The following is a 19,101-nucleotide window of genomic DNA, read 5'->3' on the forward strand; positions in this document are numbered from 1 at the left end:
TCATTAACTGTTCTCTCTCTCTCATTAACTCTGTTCTCTCTCTCTCTGCCTCTCTCTGTCTCTCTCTCTCATTAACTCTGTTCTCTCTCTCTCTGCCTCTCTCTCTCTCATTAACTCTGTTCTCTCTCTCTGCCTCTCTCTCATTAACGCTGTTCTCTCTCTCTCTGCCTCTCTCTGCCTCTCTCTCATTAACTCTGTTCTCTCTCTCTCTGCCCTCTCTCTGCCTCTCTCTGCCTCTCTCTCATTAACTCTGTTCTCTCTCTCTCTGCCTCTCTCATTAACTCTGTTCTCTCTCTCTCTGCCTCTCTCTCTCATTAACTCTGTTCTCTCTCTCTCTGCCTCTCTCTCTCATTAACTCTGTTCTCTCTCTCTCTGCCTCTCTCTGCCTCTCTCTCATTAACTCTGTTCTCTCTCTCTCTGCCTCTCTCTGCCTCTCTCTCATTAACTCTGTTCTCTCTCTCTCTGCCTCTCTCTGCCTCTCTCTCATTAACTCTGTTCTCTCTCTCTCTCCTCTCTCTGCCTCTCTCATTAACTCTGTTCTCTCTCTCTCTGCCTCTCTCTCTCATTAACTCTGTTCTCTCTCTCTCTGCCTCTCTCTGCCTCTCTCATTAACTCTGTTCTCTCTCTCTCTGCCTCTCTCTCTCATTAACTCTGTTCTCTCTCTCTCTGCCTCTCTCTCTCATTAACTCTGTTCTCTCTCTCTCTGCCTCTCTCTCATTAACTCTGTTCTCTCTCTCTCTGCCTCTCTCTCATTAACTCTGTTCTCTCTCTCTCTGCCTCTCTCTGCCTCTCTCTCATTAACTCTGTCTCTCTCTCTCATTAACTCTGTTCTCTCTCTCTCTGCCTCTCTCTCTCTCATTAACTCTGTTCTCTCTCTCTGCCTCTCTCTCATTAACGCTGTTCTCTCTCTCTCTGCCTCTCTCTGCCTCTCTCTCATTAACTCTGTTCTCTCTCTCTCTGCCCTCTCTCTGCCTCTCTCTGCCTCTCTCTCATTAACTCTGTTCTCTCTCTCTCTGCCTCTCTCATTAACTCTGTTCTCTCTCTCTCTGCCTCTCTCTCTCATTAACTCTGTTCTCTCTCTCTCTGCCTCTCTCTCTCATTAACTCTGTTCTCTCTCTCTCTGCCTCTCTCTGCCTCTCTCTCATTAACTCTGTTCTCTCTCTCTCTGCCTCTCTCTGCCTCTCTCTCATTAACTCTGTTCTCTCTCTCTCTGCCTCTCTCTGCCTCTCTCTCATTAACTCTGTTCTCTCTCTCTCTCCTCTCTCTGCCTCTCTCATTAACTCTGTTCTCTCTCTCTCTGCCTCTCTCTCTCATTAACTCTGTTCTCTCTCTCTCTGCCTCTCTCTGCCTCTCTCATTAACTCTGTTCTCTCTCTCTCTGCCTCTCTCTCTCATTAACTCTGTTCTCTCTCTCTCTGCCTCTCTCTCTCATTAACTCTGTTCTCTCTCTCTCTGCCTCTCTCTCATTAACTCTGTTCTCTCTCTCTCTGCCTCTCTCTCATTAACTCTGTTCTCTCTCTCTCTGCCTCTCTCTGCCTCTCTCTCATTAACTCTGTCTCTCTCTCTCATTAACTCTGTTCTCTCTCTCTCTCCCCTCTCTCTGCCTCTCTCTCTCATTAACTCTGTTCTCTCTCTCTCTGCCTCTCTCTGCCTCTCTCTCATTAACTCTGTTCTCTCTCTCTCTGCCTCTCTCTCATTAACTCTGTTCTCTCTCTCTCTGCCTCTCTCTCATTAACTCTGTTCTCTCTCTCTCTGCCTCTCTCTCTCATTAACTCTGTTCTCTCTCTCTCTGCCTCTCTCTGCCTCTCTCTCTCATTAACTCTGTTCTCTCTCTCTCTGCCTCTCTCTCATTAACTCTGTTCTCTCTCTCTCTGCCTCTCTCTCTCATTAACTCTGTTCTCTCTCTCTCTGCCTCTCTCTCTCATTAACTCTGTTCTCTCTCTCTCTGCCTCTCTCTCTCATTAACTCTGTTCTCTCTCTCTCTGCCTCTCTCTCTCATTAACTCTGTTCTCTCTCTCTCTGCCTCTCTCTCTCATTAACTCTGTTCTCTCTCTCTCTGCCTCTCTCTCATTAACTCTGTTCTCTCTCTCTCTGCCTCTCTCTGCCTCTCTCTCATTAACTCTGTCTCTCTCTCTCATTAACTCTGTTCTCTCTCTCTCTCCCCTCTCTCTGCCTCTCTCTCTCATTAACTCTGTTCTCTCTCTCTCTCTGCCTCTCTCTGCCTCTCTCTCTCATTAACTCTGTTCTCTCTCTCTCTGCCTCTCTCATTAACTGTTCTCTCTTTCTCCCCTCTCTCTGCCTCTCTCTCTCATTAACTCTGTTCTCTCTCTCTCTGCCTCTCTCTCATTAACTCTGTTCTCTCTCTCTCTGCCTCTCTCTGCCTCTCTCTCATTAACTCTGTTCTCTCTCTCTCTGCCTCTCTCTGCCTCTCTCTCATTAACTCTGTTCTCTCTCTCTCTGCCTCTCTCTGCCTCTCTCTCATTAACTCTGTTCTCTCTCTCTCTCTCTCTCTCTCTGCCTCTCTCTCTCATTAACTCTGTTCTCTCTTTCTCCCCTCTCCCAGCGCTGAGCTGACTAGGGCTTTTAGCTTAATGTGTGTAGGGGGAGGGTTATTATGTGTATGGAGAGTGGATGCACTTTCCATGTCTTTCAGCCTTTATTGTATGTGGGGATCAGTTGAAGTGCCTGGATAGTGTGTGTGCCTGCCTGTCAAGGCTGGACCAGTCTGTCAACCGTTATCAGCTCCCATCAGTAGAGTATTGATCATCCCTTTTAGTCTCTAACTGCCGGTCACGTCATGCCAACAGAGGCTATTTTGTTACCAGCAGAAGCAGCATCTCAAGGTCTCTACTGGCCCGTCACTGTCGGCGTCTCAAGGTCTCTACTGACCCGTCACTGTCGGCGTCTCAAGGTCTCTACTGACCCGTCACTGTCGGCGTCTCAAGGTCTCTACTGACCCGTCACTGTCGGCGTCTCAAGGTCTCTACTGACCCGTCACTGTCGGCGTCTCAAGGTCTCTACTGACCCGTCACTGTCGGCGTCTCAAGGTCTCTACTGACCCGTCACTGTCGGCGTCTCAAGGTCTCTACTGACCCGTCACTGTCGGCGTCTCAAGGTCTCTACTGACCCGTCACTGTCGGCGTCTCAAGGTCTCTACTGACCCGTCACTGTCGGCGTCTCAAGGTCTCTACCGACCCGTCACTGTCGGCGTCTCAAGGTCTCTACCGACCCGTCACTGTCGGCGTCTCAAGGTCTCTACCGACCCGTCACTGTCGGCGTCTCAAGGTCTCTACCGACCCGTCACTGTCGGCGTCTCAAGGTCTCTACCGACCCGTCACTGTCGGCGTCTCAAGGTCTCTACCGACCCGTCACTGTCGGCGTCTCAAGGTCTCTACCGACCCGTCACTGTCGGCGTCTCAAGGTCTCTACCGACCCGTCACTGTCGGCGTCTCAAGGTCTCTACCGACCCGTCACTGTCGGCGTCTCAAGGTAGCCTGAACCAGGGTCTGTAGTGATGCCTCTAGCACTGAGATGCAGTGCCTTAGACAGCCGCGCCACTCAGGAGCCCCTATATATCTGTCTTGTTTCACTGCTTGTACAAGTGGGTAACCTGTACGACTGTGCGATCAAAATATGTGTTTTGCATATCCCGAATCTCCCTCAGTCACCCTATGTGAGTGGGTTCACGGACAGGGATCAGCCATTATTGATGGTGACCCTGTAGCAATTAGGGTTAATTGCCTTGCTCAAGGGCAGATGGACAGATATTTCACCTTGTGGGCTCAGGGATACGATGGAGGAACGTATTGTCTGTAGTCTGCTGTACATGGAGGAACACATTGTCTGTAGTCTACTGTACATGATGGAGGAACATATTGTCTGTAGTCTACTGTACATGATGGAGGAACATATTGTCTGTAGTCTACTGTACATGATGGAGGAACATATTGTCTGTAGTCTACTGTACATGATGGAGGAACGTATTGTCTGTAGTCTACTGTACATGGAGGAACATATTGTCTGGTCTACTGTACATGGAGGAACATATTGTCTGTAGTCTACTGTACATGATGGAGGAACGTATTGTCTGTAGTCTACTGTACATGATGGAGGAACGTATTGTCTGTAGTCTACTGTACATGATGGAGGAACGTATTGTCTGTCTAGTCTTCTGTACATAATGGAGGAACGTATTGTCTGTAGTCTACTGTACATGATGGAGGAACATATTGTCTGTAGTCTACTGTACATGATGGAGGAACATATTGTCTGTAGTCTATTGTACATGATGGAGGAACGTATTGTCTGTAGTCTACTGTACATGGAGGAACATATTGTCTGGTCTACTGTACATGGAGGAACATATTGTCTGTAGTCTACTGTACATGATGGAGGAACGTATTGTCTGTAGTCTACTGTACATGATGGAGGAACGTATTGTCTGTAGTCTACTGTACATGATGGAGGAACATATTGTCTGTCTAGTCTTCTGTACATAATGGAGGAACGTATTGTCTGGCTGTAGTCTACCGTACATGATGTAGGAACGTATTGTCTGGCTGTAGTCTATTGTACATGATGGAGGAACATATTGTCTGTAGTCTATTGTACATGATGGAGGAACGTATTGTCTGTAGTCTACTGTACATGATGGAGGAACGTATTGTCTGTAGTCTACTGTACATGATGGAGGAACCTATTGTCTGTAGTCTACTGTACATGATGGAGGAACGTATTGTCTGTAGTCTACTGTACATGATGGAGGAACCTATTGTCTGTAGTCTACTGTACATGATGGAGGAACCTATTGTCTGTAGTCTACTGTACATGATGGAGGAACATATTGTCTGTAGTCTATTGTACATGATGGAGGAACATAGTGTCTGTAGTCTATTGTACATGATGGAGGAACATAGTGTCTGTAGTCTACTGTACATGATGGAGGAACATAGTGTCTGTAGTCTACTGTACATGGAGGAACATCGTGTCTGTAGTCTACTGTACATGGAGGAACATAGTGTCTGTAGTCTACTGTACATGGAGGAACATAGTGTCTGTAGTCTACTGTACATGGAGGAACATAGTGTCTGTAGTCTACTGTACATGGAGGAACATAGTGTCTGTAGTCTACTGTACATGGAGGAACATAGTGTCTGTAGTCTACTGTACATGATGGAGGAACATAGTGTCTGTAGTCTACTGTACATGATGGAGGAACATAGTGTCTGTAGTCTACTGTACATGATGGAGGAATATATTGTCTGTAGTCTACTGTACATGATGGAGGAACGTATTGTCTGTAGTCTACTGTACATGGAGGAACATATTGTCTGGTCTACTGTACATGGAGGAACATATTGTCTGTAGTCTACTGTACATGATGGAGGAACGTATTGTCTGTAGTCTACTGTACATGATGGAGGAACGTATTGTCTGTAGTCTACTGTACATGATGGAGGAACGTATTGTCTGTCTAGTCTTCTGTACATAATGGAGGAATGTATTGTCTGTAGTCTACTGTACATGATGGAGGAACATATTGTCTGTAGTCTACTGTACATGATGGAGGAACATATTGTCTGTAGTCTATTGTACATGGAGGAACGTATTGTCTGTAGTCTACTGTACATGGAGGAACATATTGTCTGGTCTACTGTACATGGAGGAACCTATTGTCTGTAGTCTACTGTACATGATGGAGGAACCTATTGTCTGTAGTCTACTGTACATGATGGAGGAACGTATTGTCTGTAGTCTACTGTACATGATGGAGGAACATATTGTCTGTAGTCTACTGTACATGATGGAGGAACGTATTGTCTGGCTGTAGTCTACCGTACATGATGTAGGAACGTATTGTCTGGCTGTAGTCTACCGTACATGATGTAGGAACGTATTGTCTGGCTGTAGTCTATTGTACATGATGGAGGAACATATTGTCTGTAGTCTATTGTACATGATGGAGGAACGTATTGTCTGTAGTCTACTGTACATGATGGAGGAACGTATTGTCTGTAGTCTACTGTACATGATGGAGGAACCTATTGTCTGTAGTCTACTGTACATGATGGAGGAACCTATTGTCTGTAGTCTACTGTACATGATGGAGGAACCTATTGTCTGTAGTCTACTGTACATGATGGAGGAACCTATTGTCTGTAGTCTACTGTACATGATGGAGGAACCTATTGTCTGTAGTCTACTGTACATGATGGAGGAAAATATTGTCTGTAGTCTACTGTACATGATGGAGGAACATAGTGTCTGTAGTCTACTGTACATGATTGAGGAACATCGTGTCTGTAGTCTACTGTACATGGAGGAACATAGTGTCTGTAGTCTACTGTACATGGAGGAACATAGTGTCTGTAGTCTACTGTACATGGAGGAACATAGTGTCTGTAGTCTACTGTACATGGAGGAACATAGTGTCTGTAGTCTACTGTACATGGAGGAACATAGTGTCTGTAGTCTACTGTACATGATGGAGGAACATAGTGTCTGTAGTCTACTGTACATGATGGAGGAACATAGTGTCTGTAGTCTACTGTACATGATGGAGGAACATAGTGTCTGTAGTCTACTGTACATGATGGAGGACATAGTGTCTGTAGTCTACTGTACATGATGGAGGAACATAGTGTCTGTAGTCTACTGTACATGGAGGAACATAGTGTCTGTAGTCTACTGTACATGGAGGAACATAGTGTCTGTAGTCTACTGTACATGGAGGAACATAGTGTCTGTAGTCTACTGTACATGGAGGAACAGTGTCTGTAGTCTACTGTACATGGAGGAACATAGTGTCTGTAGTCTACTGTACATGGAGGAACATAGTGTCTGTAGTCTACTGTACATGGAGGAACATAGTGTCTGTAGTCTACTGTACATGGAGGAACATATTGTCTGTAGTCTACTGTACATGGAGGAACATATTGTCTGTAGTCTACTGTACATGATGGAGGAACATATTGTCTGTAGTCTACTGTACATGATGGAGGAACATATTGTCTGTAGTCTACTGTACATGATGGAGGAACATATTGTCTGTCTGTAGTCTACTGTACATGATGGAGGAACGTATTGTCTGTAGTCTACTGTACATGATGGAGGAACGTATTGTCTGTAGTCTACTGTACATGGAGGAACGTATTGTCTAGTCTACTGTACATGGAGGAACGTATTGTCTGGCTGTAGTCTACTGTACATGATGGAGGAACACATTGTCTGTAGTCTACTGTACATGATGGAGGAACATATTGTCTGTAGTCTACTGTACATGATGGAGGAATATATTGTCTGTAGTCTACTGTACATGATGGAGGAATATATTGTCTGTAGTCTACTGTACATGATGGAGGAATATATTGTCTGTAGTCTACTGTACATGATGGAGGAACATATTGTCTGTAGTCTACTGTACATGATGGAGGAACATATTGTCTGTAGTCTACTGTACATGATGGAGGAACATATTGTCTGTAGTCTACTGTACATGATGGAGGAACACATTGTCTGTAGTCTACTGTACATGATGGAGGAACACATTGTCTGTAGTCTACTGTACATGATGGAGGAACACATTGTCTGTAGTCTACTGTACATGATGGAGGAACACATTGTCTGTAGTCTACTGTACATGGAGGAACACATTGTCTGTAGTCTACTGTACATGGAGGAACATATTGTCTGTAGTCTACTGTACATGGAGGAACATATTGTCTGTAGTCTACTGTACATGGAGGAACATATTGTCTAGTCTACTGTACATGGAGGAACATATTGTCTGTAGTCTACTGTACATGGAGGAACATATTGTCTGGTCTACTGTACATGGAGGAACATATTGTCTGGTCTACTGTACATGATGGAGGAACCTATTGTCTGGTCTACTGTACATGATGGAGGAACCTATTGTCTGTAGTCTACTGTACATGATGGAGGAACCTATTGTCTGTAGTCTACTGTACATGATGGAGGAACATATTGTCTGTAGTCTACTGTACATGATGGAGGAACATATTGTCTGTAGTCTACTGTACATGATGGAGGAACATATTGTCTGTAGTCTACTGTACATGATGGAGGAACACATTGTCTGTAGTCTACTGTACATGATGGAGGAACACATTGTCTGTAGTCTACTGTACATGATGGAGGAACATATTGTCTGTAGTCTACTGTACATGATGGAGGAACATATTGTCTGTAGTCTACTGTACATGATGGAGGAACGTATTGTCTGTAGTCTACTGTACATGGAGGAACATATTGTCTGTAGTCTACTGTACATGGAGGAACATATTGTCTGTAGTCTACTGTACATGATGGAGGAACATATTGTCTGTAGTCTACTGTACATGATGGAGGAACGTATTGTCTGTAGTCTACTGTACATGATGGAGGAACGTATTGTCTGTAGTCTACTGTACATGGAGGAACATATTGTCTGTAGTCTACTGTACATGGAGGAACATATTGTCTGTAGTCTACTGTACATGGAGGAACGTATTGTCTGTAGTCTACTGTACATGGAGGAACGTATTGTCTGGCTGTAGTCTACTGTACATGATGGAGGAACATATTGTCTGTAGTCTACTGTACATGATGGAGGAACGTATTGTCTGTAGTCTACTGTACATGGAGGAACATATTGTCTGTAGTCTACTGTACATGGAGGAACATATTGTCTGTAGTCTACTGTACATGGAGGAACGTATTGTCTGTAGTCTACTGTACATGGAGGAACGTATTGTCTGGCTGTAGTCTACTGTACATGATGGAGGAACATATTGTCTGTAGTCTACTGTACATGGAGGAACATATTGTCTGTAGTCTACTGTACATGGAGGAACATATTGGCTGTAGTCTACTGTACATGGAGGAACGTATTGGCTGTAGTCTACTGTACATGATGGAGGAACGTATTGGCTGTAGTCTACTGTACATGATGGAGGAACGTATTGGCTGTAGTCTACTGTACATGATGGAGGAACGTATTGGCTGTAGTCTACTGTACATGATGGAGGAACGTATTGGCTGTAGTCTACTGTACATGATGGAGGAACGTATTGTCTGGAGTCTACTGTACATGATGGAGGAACGTATTGTCTGTAGTCTACTGTACATGATGGAGGAACATATTGTCTGTCTGTAGTCTACTGTACATGATGGAGGAACGTATTGTCTGTAGTCTACTGTACATGATGGAGGAACGTATTGTCTGTAGTCTACTGTACATGATGGAGGAACGTATTGTCTGTAGTCTACTGTACATGATGGAGGAACATATTGTCTGTCTAGTCTTCTGTACATAATGGAGGAACGTATTGTCTGGCTGTAGTCTACCGTACATGATGTAGGAACGTATTGTCTGGCTGTAGTCTACTGTACATGATGGAGGAACGTATTGTCTGTAGTCTACTGTACATGATGGAGGAACGTATTGTCTGGCTGTAGTCTACTGTACATGATGGAGGAACGTATTGTCTGTAGTCTACTGTACATGATGGAGGAACGTATTGTCTTGCTGTAGTCTACTGTACATGATGGAGGAACAGCCCCCACAAACACCTTAGCACTATGGGAAAGAGTAGTTTTATCTGTGACAGCATCAGTAGTTATCTACCTACCGCTGGCAGACATGTTTACATCTGGTAAGTTTTATCAGTGTTATTTAGAAGGTAAATGTTGGCATAGAGGTAGCACTATAGTTAGTTAATGTTAGCATAGAGGTAGCACTATAGGTAGTTAATGTTAGCATAGAGGTAGCTCTATAGGTAGTTAATGTTAGCATAGAGGGAGCTCTATAGGTAGTTAATGTTAGCATAGAGGGAGCTCTATAGGTTGTTAATGTTAGCATAGAGGTAGCTCTATAGGTAGTTAATGTTAGCATAGAGGGAGCTCTATAGGTAGTTAATGTTAGCATAGAGGGAGCTCTATAGGTAGTTAATGTTAGCATAGAGGGAGCTCTATAGGTTGTTAATGTTAGCATAGAGGTAGCTCTATAGGTAGTTAATGTTAGCATAGAGGGAGCTCTATAGGTTGTTAATGTTGGCATAGAGGGAGCTCTATAGGTAGTTAATGTTGGCATAGAGGGAGCTCTATAGGTAGTTAATGTTAGCATAGATGTAGCACTATAGTTAGTTAATGTTAGCATAGAGGTAGCACTTCCATGCTAGTGATAATCATCACGTTCTCTGCTGTTGCTGCTGGCTGTTTTGACACTTTTTAGAAGCCACATTTGTGGGTTTTGTAGGTATAGCAAGTTATAGCAAATTGTAGGTATAGCAAGTTCTTACAGACAGTGGACGTTCTCAGGGATGAAATGTGCCCCGCAGATTGACCAGGAGACACCCAATTCGCCCGCCTCATTTTCACAAATGATTTGTGCCGCTTTTTATACGTTTTTAATTTATCGCGTGACGCTGACCACAAAGCGTTGTGTGGGATTGTTTCTGAAGTTAGAGCTGATTTGGAGATCGTCAAACCCAATTTGTAGAACAACGTTACAATATTATAACAATGAATTTAAGAGTTTGTTATTTGGGAATGTTTTCTTGGAGTGCTCGAAGCTACTATTATATGTGTGTCTGGCATTAAGAAATAGTTGTTACAATGACTTTTAACACCAGAAGAAAGTCCCCCCCCTACTAACCCTCCAACACCACATCCAGATACACCTGGTCTCCCATCCAGGACCGACCAGGACCGACCAGGACCGACCAGGACCGACCCTGCTATGTTGCTTTATTAAATGTGCCGGGGGAAAAATACAGACAGAGGTGTTTGATCACAATCGTGTTATTATTGAAAATGTTTAAATAAAAACCTATTTATTTAGATTTTTTTTTTGTTGTTGCACATTTCAAAATGATTTCCTTTTGTAATATAATTTTTTTGCTCCATTTGGGTTTACGTTTTTGCTTTCAATATCATCATTTTTATTTTCAATACTAAGAATTTTGTTCTCGACTTCAGAAGTTTTGCTTGATCTTAATGGCACCAAAGTAACTCAATACGAGCTTCCTGCTAATCAGCACATCAATGAGTCAACAACAGACACTCATGGTAACTCAATCTCACACACTTGGGGTTTCACACACAACACTGTGTGTTTTGTCAATTAGATTTTTTTGTTGTTGTAAATTTCACTATGTGAACAAGTCTCAGAAGTTGATTGGTTGATGCCCAATGCAGGTACTAATTAGTGATGCATGTGACATCCAGCCAACCCACAGGACACTGAGGATAAAAAAATAAAAAAACATCTCTCTCCCTCCTCTACAGGTGTCCTGGGTGCTGGAACAGCGGGATCCGTCAAGCTCTAGTGATGACCTCACCGCGGTGCGGAACCACACCGACCAGATGCTGTGCCTCCTGGCCGAGGAGCGACCGGGGGAGTGTGAGGGACCCTCCGGGGCGGTAACGTCCGGTAACGTCCCCCCCATTGGCCCCATCCTGGACCTGGTGGTGTCTGAGAACGTCCTGGAGCGTGTGGTGCAGTGGCACCTGAGGCGCGGCCTGGACCCCGACAGCCAGGGGGCGCTACTCAAGCTGTTTGAGATGCTGATAGGCCAGTCTCAGCAGCCCTTGCTCCAACACAAGGCGGTGCTGCAACCTCTACTGGGTCTGCTGGGGGCCTGTGCTGAGCCCCAGCTGGGCTGCCCTCCCTCTCTGGAGAACAGCCTCGTGCTGCTGCTCAACCAGGTGGGTGGAACAGATTGGTTGATTGTTATTGGGGGAAAAGATGCTCTGAGCACAACTCAGAGGATAACACCTGAAAGCAATTCCACTTGTTTCCAACGTGGTCCCTGATGGAATACACAGAAGGCAGACAAAAGAAAATTAAAAACAGTGCAAAGGAAAATAAACATTGTGGCTCAATGGAGGCGTGGCTGACATGAGATGGTTGGAGGCGTGGATGGCATGAGGTGGATGGAGGCGTGGGTGACATGAGATGGTTGGAGGCGTGGGTGACATGAGATGGTTGGAGGCGTGGGTGACATGAGATGGTTGGAGGCGTGGCTGACATGAGATGGTTGGAGGCGTGGCTGACATGAGATGGTTGGAGGCGTGGCTGACATGAGATGGTTGGAGGCGTGGCTGACATGAGATGGTTGGAGGCGTGGCTGACATGAGATGGTTGGAGGCGTGGCTGACATGAGATGGTTGGAGGCGTGGCTGACATGAGATGGTTGGAGGCGTGGCTGGCATGAGATGGTTGGAGGCGTGGCTGACATGAGATGGTTGGAGGCGTGGCTGACATGAGATGGTTGGAGGCGTGGCTGACATGAGATGGTTGGAGGCGTGGCTGACATGAGATGGTTGGAGGCGTGGCTGACATGAGATGGTTGGAGGCGTGGCTGGCATGAGATGGTTGGAGGCGTGGCTGACATGAGATGGTTGGAGGCGTGGCTGGCATGAGATGGTTGGAGGCGTGGCTGGCATGAGATGGTTGGAGGCGTGGCTGGCATGAGATGGTTGGAGGCGTGGCTGGCATGAGATGGTTGGCATGAGATGGTTGGAGGCGTGGGTGGGTGGCATGAGATGGTTGGAGGCGTGGGTGGCATGAGATGGTTGGAGGCGTGGGTGGCATGAGATGGTTGGAGGCGTGGGTGACATGAGATGGTTGGAGGCGTGGGTGACATGAGATGGTTGGAGGCGTGGGTGGCTGACATGAGATGGTTGGAGGCGTGGCTGACATGAGATGGTTGGAGGCGTGGCTGACATGAGATGGTTGGCATGAGATGGTTGGAGGCGTGGGTGGCATGAGGTGGGTGGAGGCGTGGGTGGCATGAGGTGGATGGAGGCGTGGGTGGCATGAGGTGGATGACATGAGATGGTTGGAGGCGTGGCTGACATGAGATGGTTGGAGGCGTGGCTGACATGAGATGGTTGGAGGCGTGGCTGACATGAGATGGTTGGAGGCGTGGCTGACATGAGATGGTTGGCATGAGATGGTTGGAGGCGTGGGTGGCATGAGGTGGGTGGCATGAGGTGGTTGGAGGCGTGGGTGGCATGAGGTGGATGGAGGCGTGGGTGACATGAGATGGTTGGAGGCGTGGGTGGCATGAGGTGGATGGAGGCGTGGGTGACATGAGATGGTTGGAGGCGTGGGTGGCATGAGGTGGGTGGCATGAGGTGGTTGGAGGCGTGGGTGGCATGAGGTGGGTGGCATGAGATGGTTGGAGGCGTGGCTGACATGAGATGGTTGGAGGCGTGGCTGACATGAGATGGTTGGCATGAGATGGTTGGAGGCGTGGGTGGCATGAGGTGGATGGAGGCGTGGCTGACATGAGATGGTTGGAGGCGTGGCTGACATGAGATGGTTGGAGGCGTGGCTGACATGAGATGGTTGGCATGAGATGGTTGGAGGCGTGGGTGGCATGAGGTGGGTGGCATGAGGTGGATGGAGGCGTGGCTGACATGAGATGGTTGGAGGCGTGGCTGACATGAGATGGTTGGCATGAGATGGTTGGAGGCGTGGGTGGCATGAGGTGGGTGGCATGAGGTGGTTGGAGGCGTGGGTGGCATGAGGTGGATGACATGAGATGGTTGGAGGCGTGGCTGACATGAGATGGTTGGAGGCGTGGGTGGCATGAGATGGTTGGAGGCGTGGGTGGCATGAGGTGGATGGAGGCGTGGGTGGCATGAGGTGGATGACATGAGATGGTTGGAGGCGTGGCTGACATGAGATGGTTGGCATGAGATGGTTGGAGGCGTGGGTGGCATGAGGTGGGTGGCATGAGGTGGTTGGAGGCGTGGCTGACATGAGGTGGTTGGAGGCGTGGCTGACATGAGATGGTTGGAGGCGTGGCTGACATGAGATGGTTGGCATGAGATGGTTGGAGGCGTGGGTGGCATGAGGTGGGTGGCATGAGATGGTTGGAGGCGTGGCTGACATGAGATGGTTGGAGGCGTGGGTGACATGAGATGGTTGGAGGCGTGGCTGACATGAGATGGTTGGCATGAGATGGTTGGAGGCGTGGGTGGCATGAGGTGGGTGGCATGAGGTGGTTGGAGGCGTGGGTGGCATGAGGTGGATGGAGGCGTGGGTGACATGAGATGGTTGGAGGCGTGGGTGGCATGAGGTGGATGGAGGCGTGGGTGGCATGAGGTGGATGGAGGCGTGGGTGGCATGAGGTGGTTGGAGGCGTGGATGGCATGAGATGGTTGGAGGCGTGGCTGACATGAGATGGTTGGCATGAGATGGTTGGAGGCGTGGGTGGCATGAGGTGGGTGGCATGAGGTGGTTGGAGGCGTGGGTGGCATGAGGTGGATGGAGGCGTGGGTGACATGAGATGGTTGGAGGCGTGGGTGGCATGAGATGGTTGGAGGCGTGGGTGGCATGAGATGGTTGGAGGCGTGGGTGGCATGAGATGGTTGGAGGCGTGGGTGGCATGAGATGGTTGGAGGCGTGGGTGGCATGAGATGGTTGGAGGCGTGGGTGGCATGAGATGGTTGGAGGCGTGGGTGGCATGAGATGGTTGGAGGCGTGGGTGACATGAGATGGTTGGAGGCGTGGGTGGCATGAGATGGTTGGAGGCGTGGGTGGCATGAGATGGTTGGAGGCGTGGGTGGCATGAGATGGTTGGAGGCGTGGGTGGCATGAGATGGTTGGAGGCGTGGGTGGCATGAGATGGTTGGAGGCGTGGGTGACATGAGATGGTTGGAGGCGTGGGTGACATGAAATGGTTGGAGGCGTGGGTGACATGAGATGGTTGGAGGCGTGGGTGGCATGAGATGGTTTGAGGCGTGGGTGGCATGAGATGGTTGGAGGCGTGGGTGACATGAGATGGTTGGAGGCGTGGGTGACATGAGATGGTTGGAGGCGTGGGTGACATGAGATGGTTGGAGGCGTGGGTGGCATGAGATGGTTGGAGGCGTGGGTGACATGAGATGGTTGGAGGCGTGGCTGACATGAGATGGTTGGAGGCGTGGGTGACATGAGATGGTTGGAGGCGTGGGTGGCATGAGATGGTTGGAGGCGTGGGTGACATGAGATGGTTGGAGGCGTGGGTGGCATGAGGTGGATGGAGGCGTGGGTGGCATGAGGTGGATGGAGGCGTGGGTGGCATGAGGTGGTTGGAGGCGTGGATGGCATGAGATGGTTGGAGGCGTGGCTGACATGAGATGGCTGACATGAGATGGTTGGAGGCGTGGCTGGCATGAGATGGTTGGAGGCGTGGCTGACATGAGATGGTTGGAGGCGTGGCTGGCATGAGATGGTTGGAGGCGTGGCTGGCATGAGATGGTTGGAGGCGTGGCTGACATGAGATGGTTGGAGGCGTGGGTGGGTGGCATGAGATGGTTGGAGGCGTGGGTGGGTGGCATGAGATGGTTGGAGGCGTGGGTGGCATGAGATGGTTGGAGGCGTGGGTGGCATGAGATGGTTGGAGGCGTGGGTGACATGAGATGGTTGGAGGCGTGGGTGACATGAGATGGTTGGAGGCGTGGGTGGCTGACATGAGATGGTTGGAGGCGTGGCTGACATGAGATGGTTGGAGGCGTGGCTGACATGAGATGGTTGGCATGAGATGGTTGGAGGCGTGGGTGGCATGAGGTGGGTGGAGGCGTGGGTGGCATGAGGTGGATGGAGGCGTGGGTGGCATGAGGTGGATGACATGAGATGGTTGGAGGCGTGGCTGACATGAGATGGTTGGAGGCGTGGCTGACATGAGATGGTTGGAGGCGTGGCTGACATGAGATGGTTGGAGGCGTGGCTGACATGAGATGGTTGGCATGAGATGGTTGGAGGCGTGGGTGGCATGAGGTGGGTGGCATGAGGTGGTTGGAGGCGTGGGTGGCATGAGGTGGATGGAGGCGTGGGTGACATGAGATGGTTGGAGGCGTGGGTGGCATGAGGTGGATGGAGGCGTGGGTGACATGAGATGGTTGGAGGCGTGGGTGGCATGAGGTGGGTGGCATGAGGTGGTTGGAGGCGTGGGTGGCATGAGGTGGGTGGCATGAGATGGTTGGAGGCGTGGCTGACATGAGATGGTTGGAGGCGTGGCTGACATGAGATGGTTGGCATGAGATGGTTGGAGGCGTGGGTGGCATGAGGTGGATGGAGGCGTGGCTGACATGAGATGGATGGAGGCGTGGCTGACATGAGATGGTTGGAGGCGTGGCTGACATGAGATGGTTGGCATGAGATGGTTGGAGGCGTGGGTGGCATGAGGTGGGTGGCATGAGGTGGATGGAGGCGTGGCTGACATGAGATGGTTGGAGGCGTGGCTGACATGAGATGGTTGGCATGAGATGGTTGGAGGCGTGGGTGGCATGAGGTGGGTGGCATGAGGTGGTTGGAGGCGTGGGTGGCATGAGGTGGATGACATGAGATGGTTGGAGGCGTGGCTGACATGAGATGGTTGGAGGCGTGGGTGGCATGAGATGGTTGGAGGCGTGGGTGGCATGAGGTGGATGGAGGCGTGGGTGGCATGAGGTGGATGACATGAGATGGTTGGAGGCGTGGCTGACATGAGATGGTTGGCATGAGATGGTTGGAGGCGTGGGTGGCATGAGGTGGGTGGCATGAGGTGGTTGGAGGCGTGGCTGACATGAGATGGTTGGAGGCGTGGCTGACATGAGATGGTTGGAGGCGTGGCTGACATGAGATGGTTGGCATGAGATGGTTGGAGGCGTGGGTGGCATGAGGTGGGTGGCATGAGATGGTTGGAGGCGTGGCTGACATGAGATGGTTGGAGGCGTGGGTGACATGAGATGGTTGGAGGCGTGGCTGACATGAGATGGTTGGCATGAGATGGTTGGAGGCGTGGGTGGCATGAGGTGGGTGGCATGAGGTGGTTGGAGGCGTGGGTGGCATGAGGTGGATGGAGGCGTGGGTGACATGAGATGGTTGGAGGCGTGGGTGGCATGAGGTGGATGGAGGCGTGGGTGGCATGAGGTGGATGGAGGCGTGGGTGGCATGAGGTGGTTGGAGGCGTGGGTGGCATGAGATGGTTGGAGGCGTGGCTGACATGAGATGGTTGGCATGAGATGGTTGGAGGCGTGGGTGGCATGAGGTGGGTGGCATGAGGTGGTTGGAGGCGTGGGTGGCATGAGGTGGATGGAGGCGTGGGTGACATGAGATGGTTGGAGGCGTGGGTGGCATGAGATGGTTGGAGGCGTGGGTGGCATGAGATGGTTGGAGGCGTGGGTGGCATGAGATGGTTGGAGGCGTGGGTGGCATGAGATGGTTGGAGGCGTGGGTGGCATGAGATGGTTGGAGGCGTGGGTGGCATGAGATGGTTGGAGGCGTGGGTGGCATGAGATGGTTGGAGGCGTGGGTGGCATGAGATGGTTGGAGGCGTGGGTGACATGAGATGGTTGGAGGCGTGGGTGGCATGAGATGGTTGGAGGCGTGGGTGGCATGAGATGGTTGGAGGCGTGGGTGGCATGAGATGGTTGGAGGCGTGGGTGGCATGAGATGGTTGGAGGCGTGGGTGGCATGAGATGGTTGGAGGCGTGGGTGACATGAGATGGTTGGAGGCGTGGGTGACATGAGATGGTTGGAGGCGTGGGTGGCATGAGATGGTTTGAGGCGTGGGTGGCATGAGATGGTTGGAGGCGTGGGTGACATGAGATGGTTGGAGGCGTGGGTGACATGAGATGGTTGGAGGCGTGGGTGACATGAGATGGTTGGAGGCGTGGGTGGCATGAGATGGTTGGAGGCGTGGGTGACATGAGATGGTTGGAGGCGTGGGTGGCATGAGATGGTTTGAGGCGTGGGTGGCATGAGATGGTTGGTGGCGTGGGTGGCATGAGATGGTTTGAGGCGTGGGTGGCATGAGATGGTTGGTGGCATGAGATGGTTGCAGGCGTGGGTGGCATGAGGTGGTTGTAGGCGTGGGTGGCTACTGTTGAGCTGTTAAACCTTTTGTAATTCATATAATGTTAGCCCTGTTCATTGTGTCACGTCGTTTTGTGTGTGTTTATGTTTCATGAAAAGAAAAATATATTGTGATCTCAACATCACCAGATCTGTGTGTCGATGGCGCGGGCTCCTGCTGTGTTGGAGCTGTTGTTCAGGACGGCCCCGGTGCAACACGGGCCTACCAACCTGCTCATCTTCTCCCTGCTGGTTCCCTTCATCCACCGTGACGGAGCCATCGGACAGCAGGCCCGCGACGCCCTCCTCCTCGTCATGGCAACCTCCGCCAGCAACCAGGGAGTGGCACGCTACATTGCAGAGAACTCCTACTTCTGCCCGGTGAGGGATTTATTTAATGTATTTATATTTAACTTTTATTTAGGCAGTAGTCCCATTGAGACCAAGGTCTCTTTTTCAAGGGAGCCCTGCATTACAACAGCAGAAAGCAATTACACGTGAAAAGTTAGACACAAACTGAACTAATGGGGGTAAGGGTGGTATGGGACATGGCTCTTTCTGTTCTTTCGCTGTTGGTGTGAAGAATACCTTAGTTCTGGATTATCCTGATTTCAGTGTGACAGGATTATCAGGAAAACCCATAGCAAGAACAAATACGTTAACATGTTTAAACTAGGGATGCACGATCTATCGGTGAACATATCGGAATCGGACGATATTAGCTAAAAATGCCAACGTCGATATCGGCCCGATGTCTAGTTTAACGGCGATGTGGAAAAACCGGTGTCAAAGTTGGCGTGCATACCTATATAACGTAGGTAACATGACGTAATGAAGCCACGTAAAAAATGTTGCGCTACACCTGCAACACAGCATTCCTAAACTAGCCCACAATGTCTGCTGTGTGGATCGAGCAGTCAACAAGTCCAGCAGCAATGTCTGCTGTGTGGATCGAGCAGACAACAAGTCCAGCAGCAATGTCTGCTGTGTGGATCGAGGTTGGCTCTGTAATGACTGGTTAGGGTCTGTAATGGCTGGTTAGGGTTGCTGTGTGGATGTGTGGTCTGCTGTGTGGATCGAGCAGTCAACAAGTCCAGCAGTCATTTGAAAGAGTACGAACATTTCAGTGAGACAACTCAAAGGTGAAATCCGCTAATGCCAAGATAATGGGAATTCATTACCCTTGACAATCAACCGTTCTCTGTCGTGGGTGATGTCGGCTTTCGCCAACTGGTTGATCACCGTTACACACTACCAAGTGTGCTATTT

The 19,101-nt window shown here is 49.4% G+C and overlaps 1 protein-coding gene across 1 annotated transcript in view; it reads left to right on the plus strand.

Moving 5' to 3' along the window:
- LOC120063659 (FTS and Hook-interacting protein homolog) overlaps positions 1-19,101 on the plus strand; it is a 68,515-nt gene that overhangs the window by 4,114 nt on the left and 45,300 nt on the right. Inside the window, exons 2-3 of the mRNA XM_039013955.1 lie at positions 11,289-11,708; positions 17,983-18,213. Of these exons, the coding sequence (XP_038869883.1) occupies positions 11,289-11,708; positions 17,983-18,213 (651 nt within the window). The remainder of the gene's footprint in view (positions 1-11,288; positions 11,709-17,982; positions 18,214-19,101) is intronic.

This window comes from Salvelinus namaycush, chromosome 19 (genome assembly GCF_016432855.1).
Source record: "Salvelinus namaycush isolate Seneca chromosome 19, SaNama_1.0, whole genome shotgun sequence".
Lineage (NCBI taxonomy): Eukaryota > Metazoa > Chordata > Actinopteri > Salmoniformes > Salmonidae > Salvelinus > Salvelinus namaycush.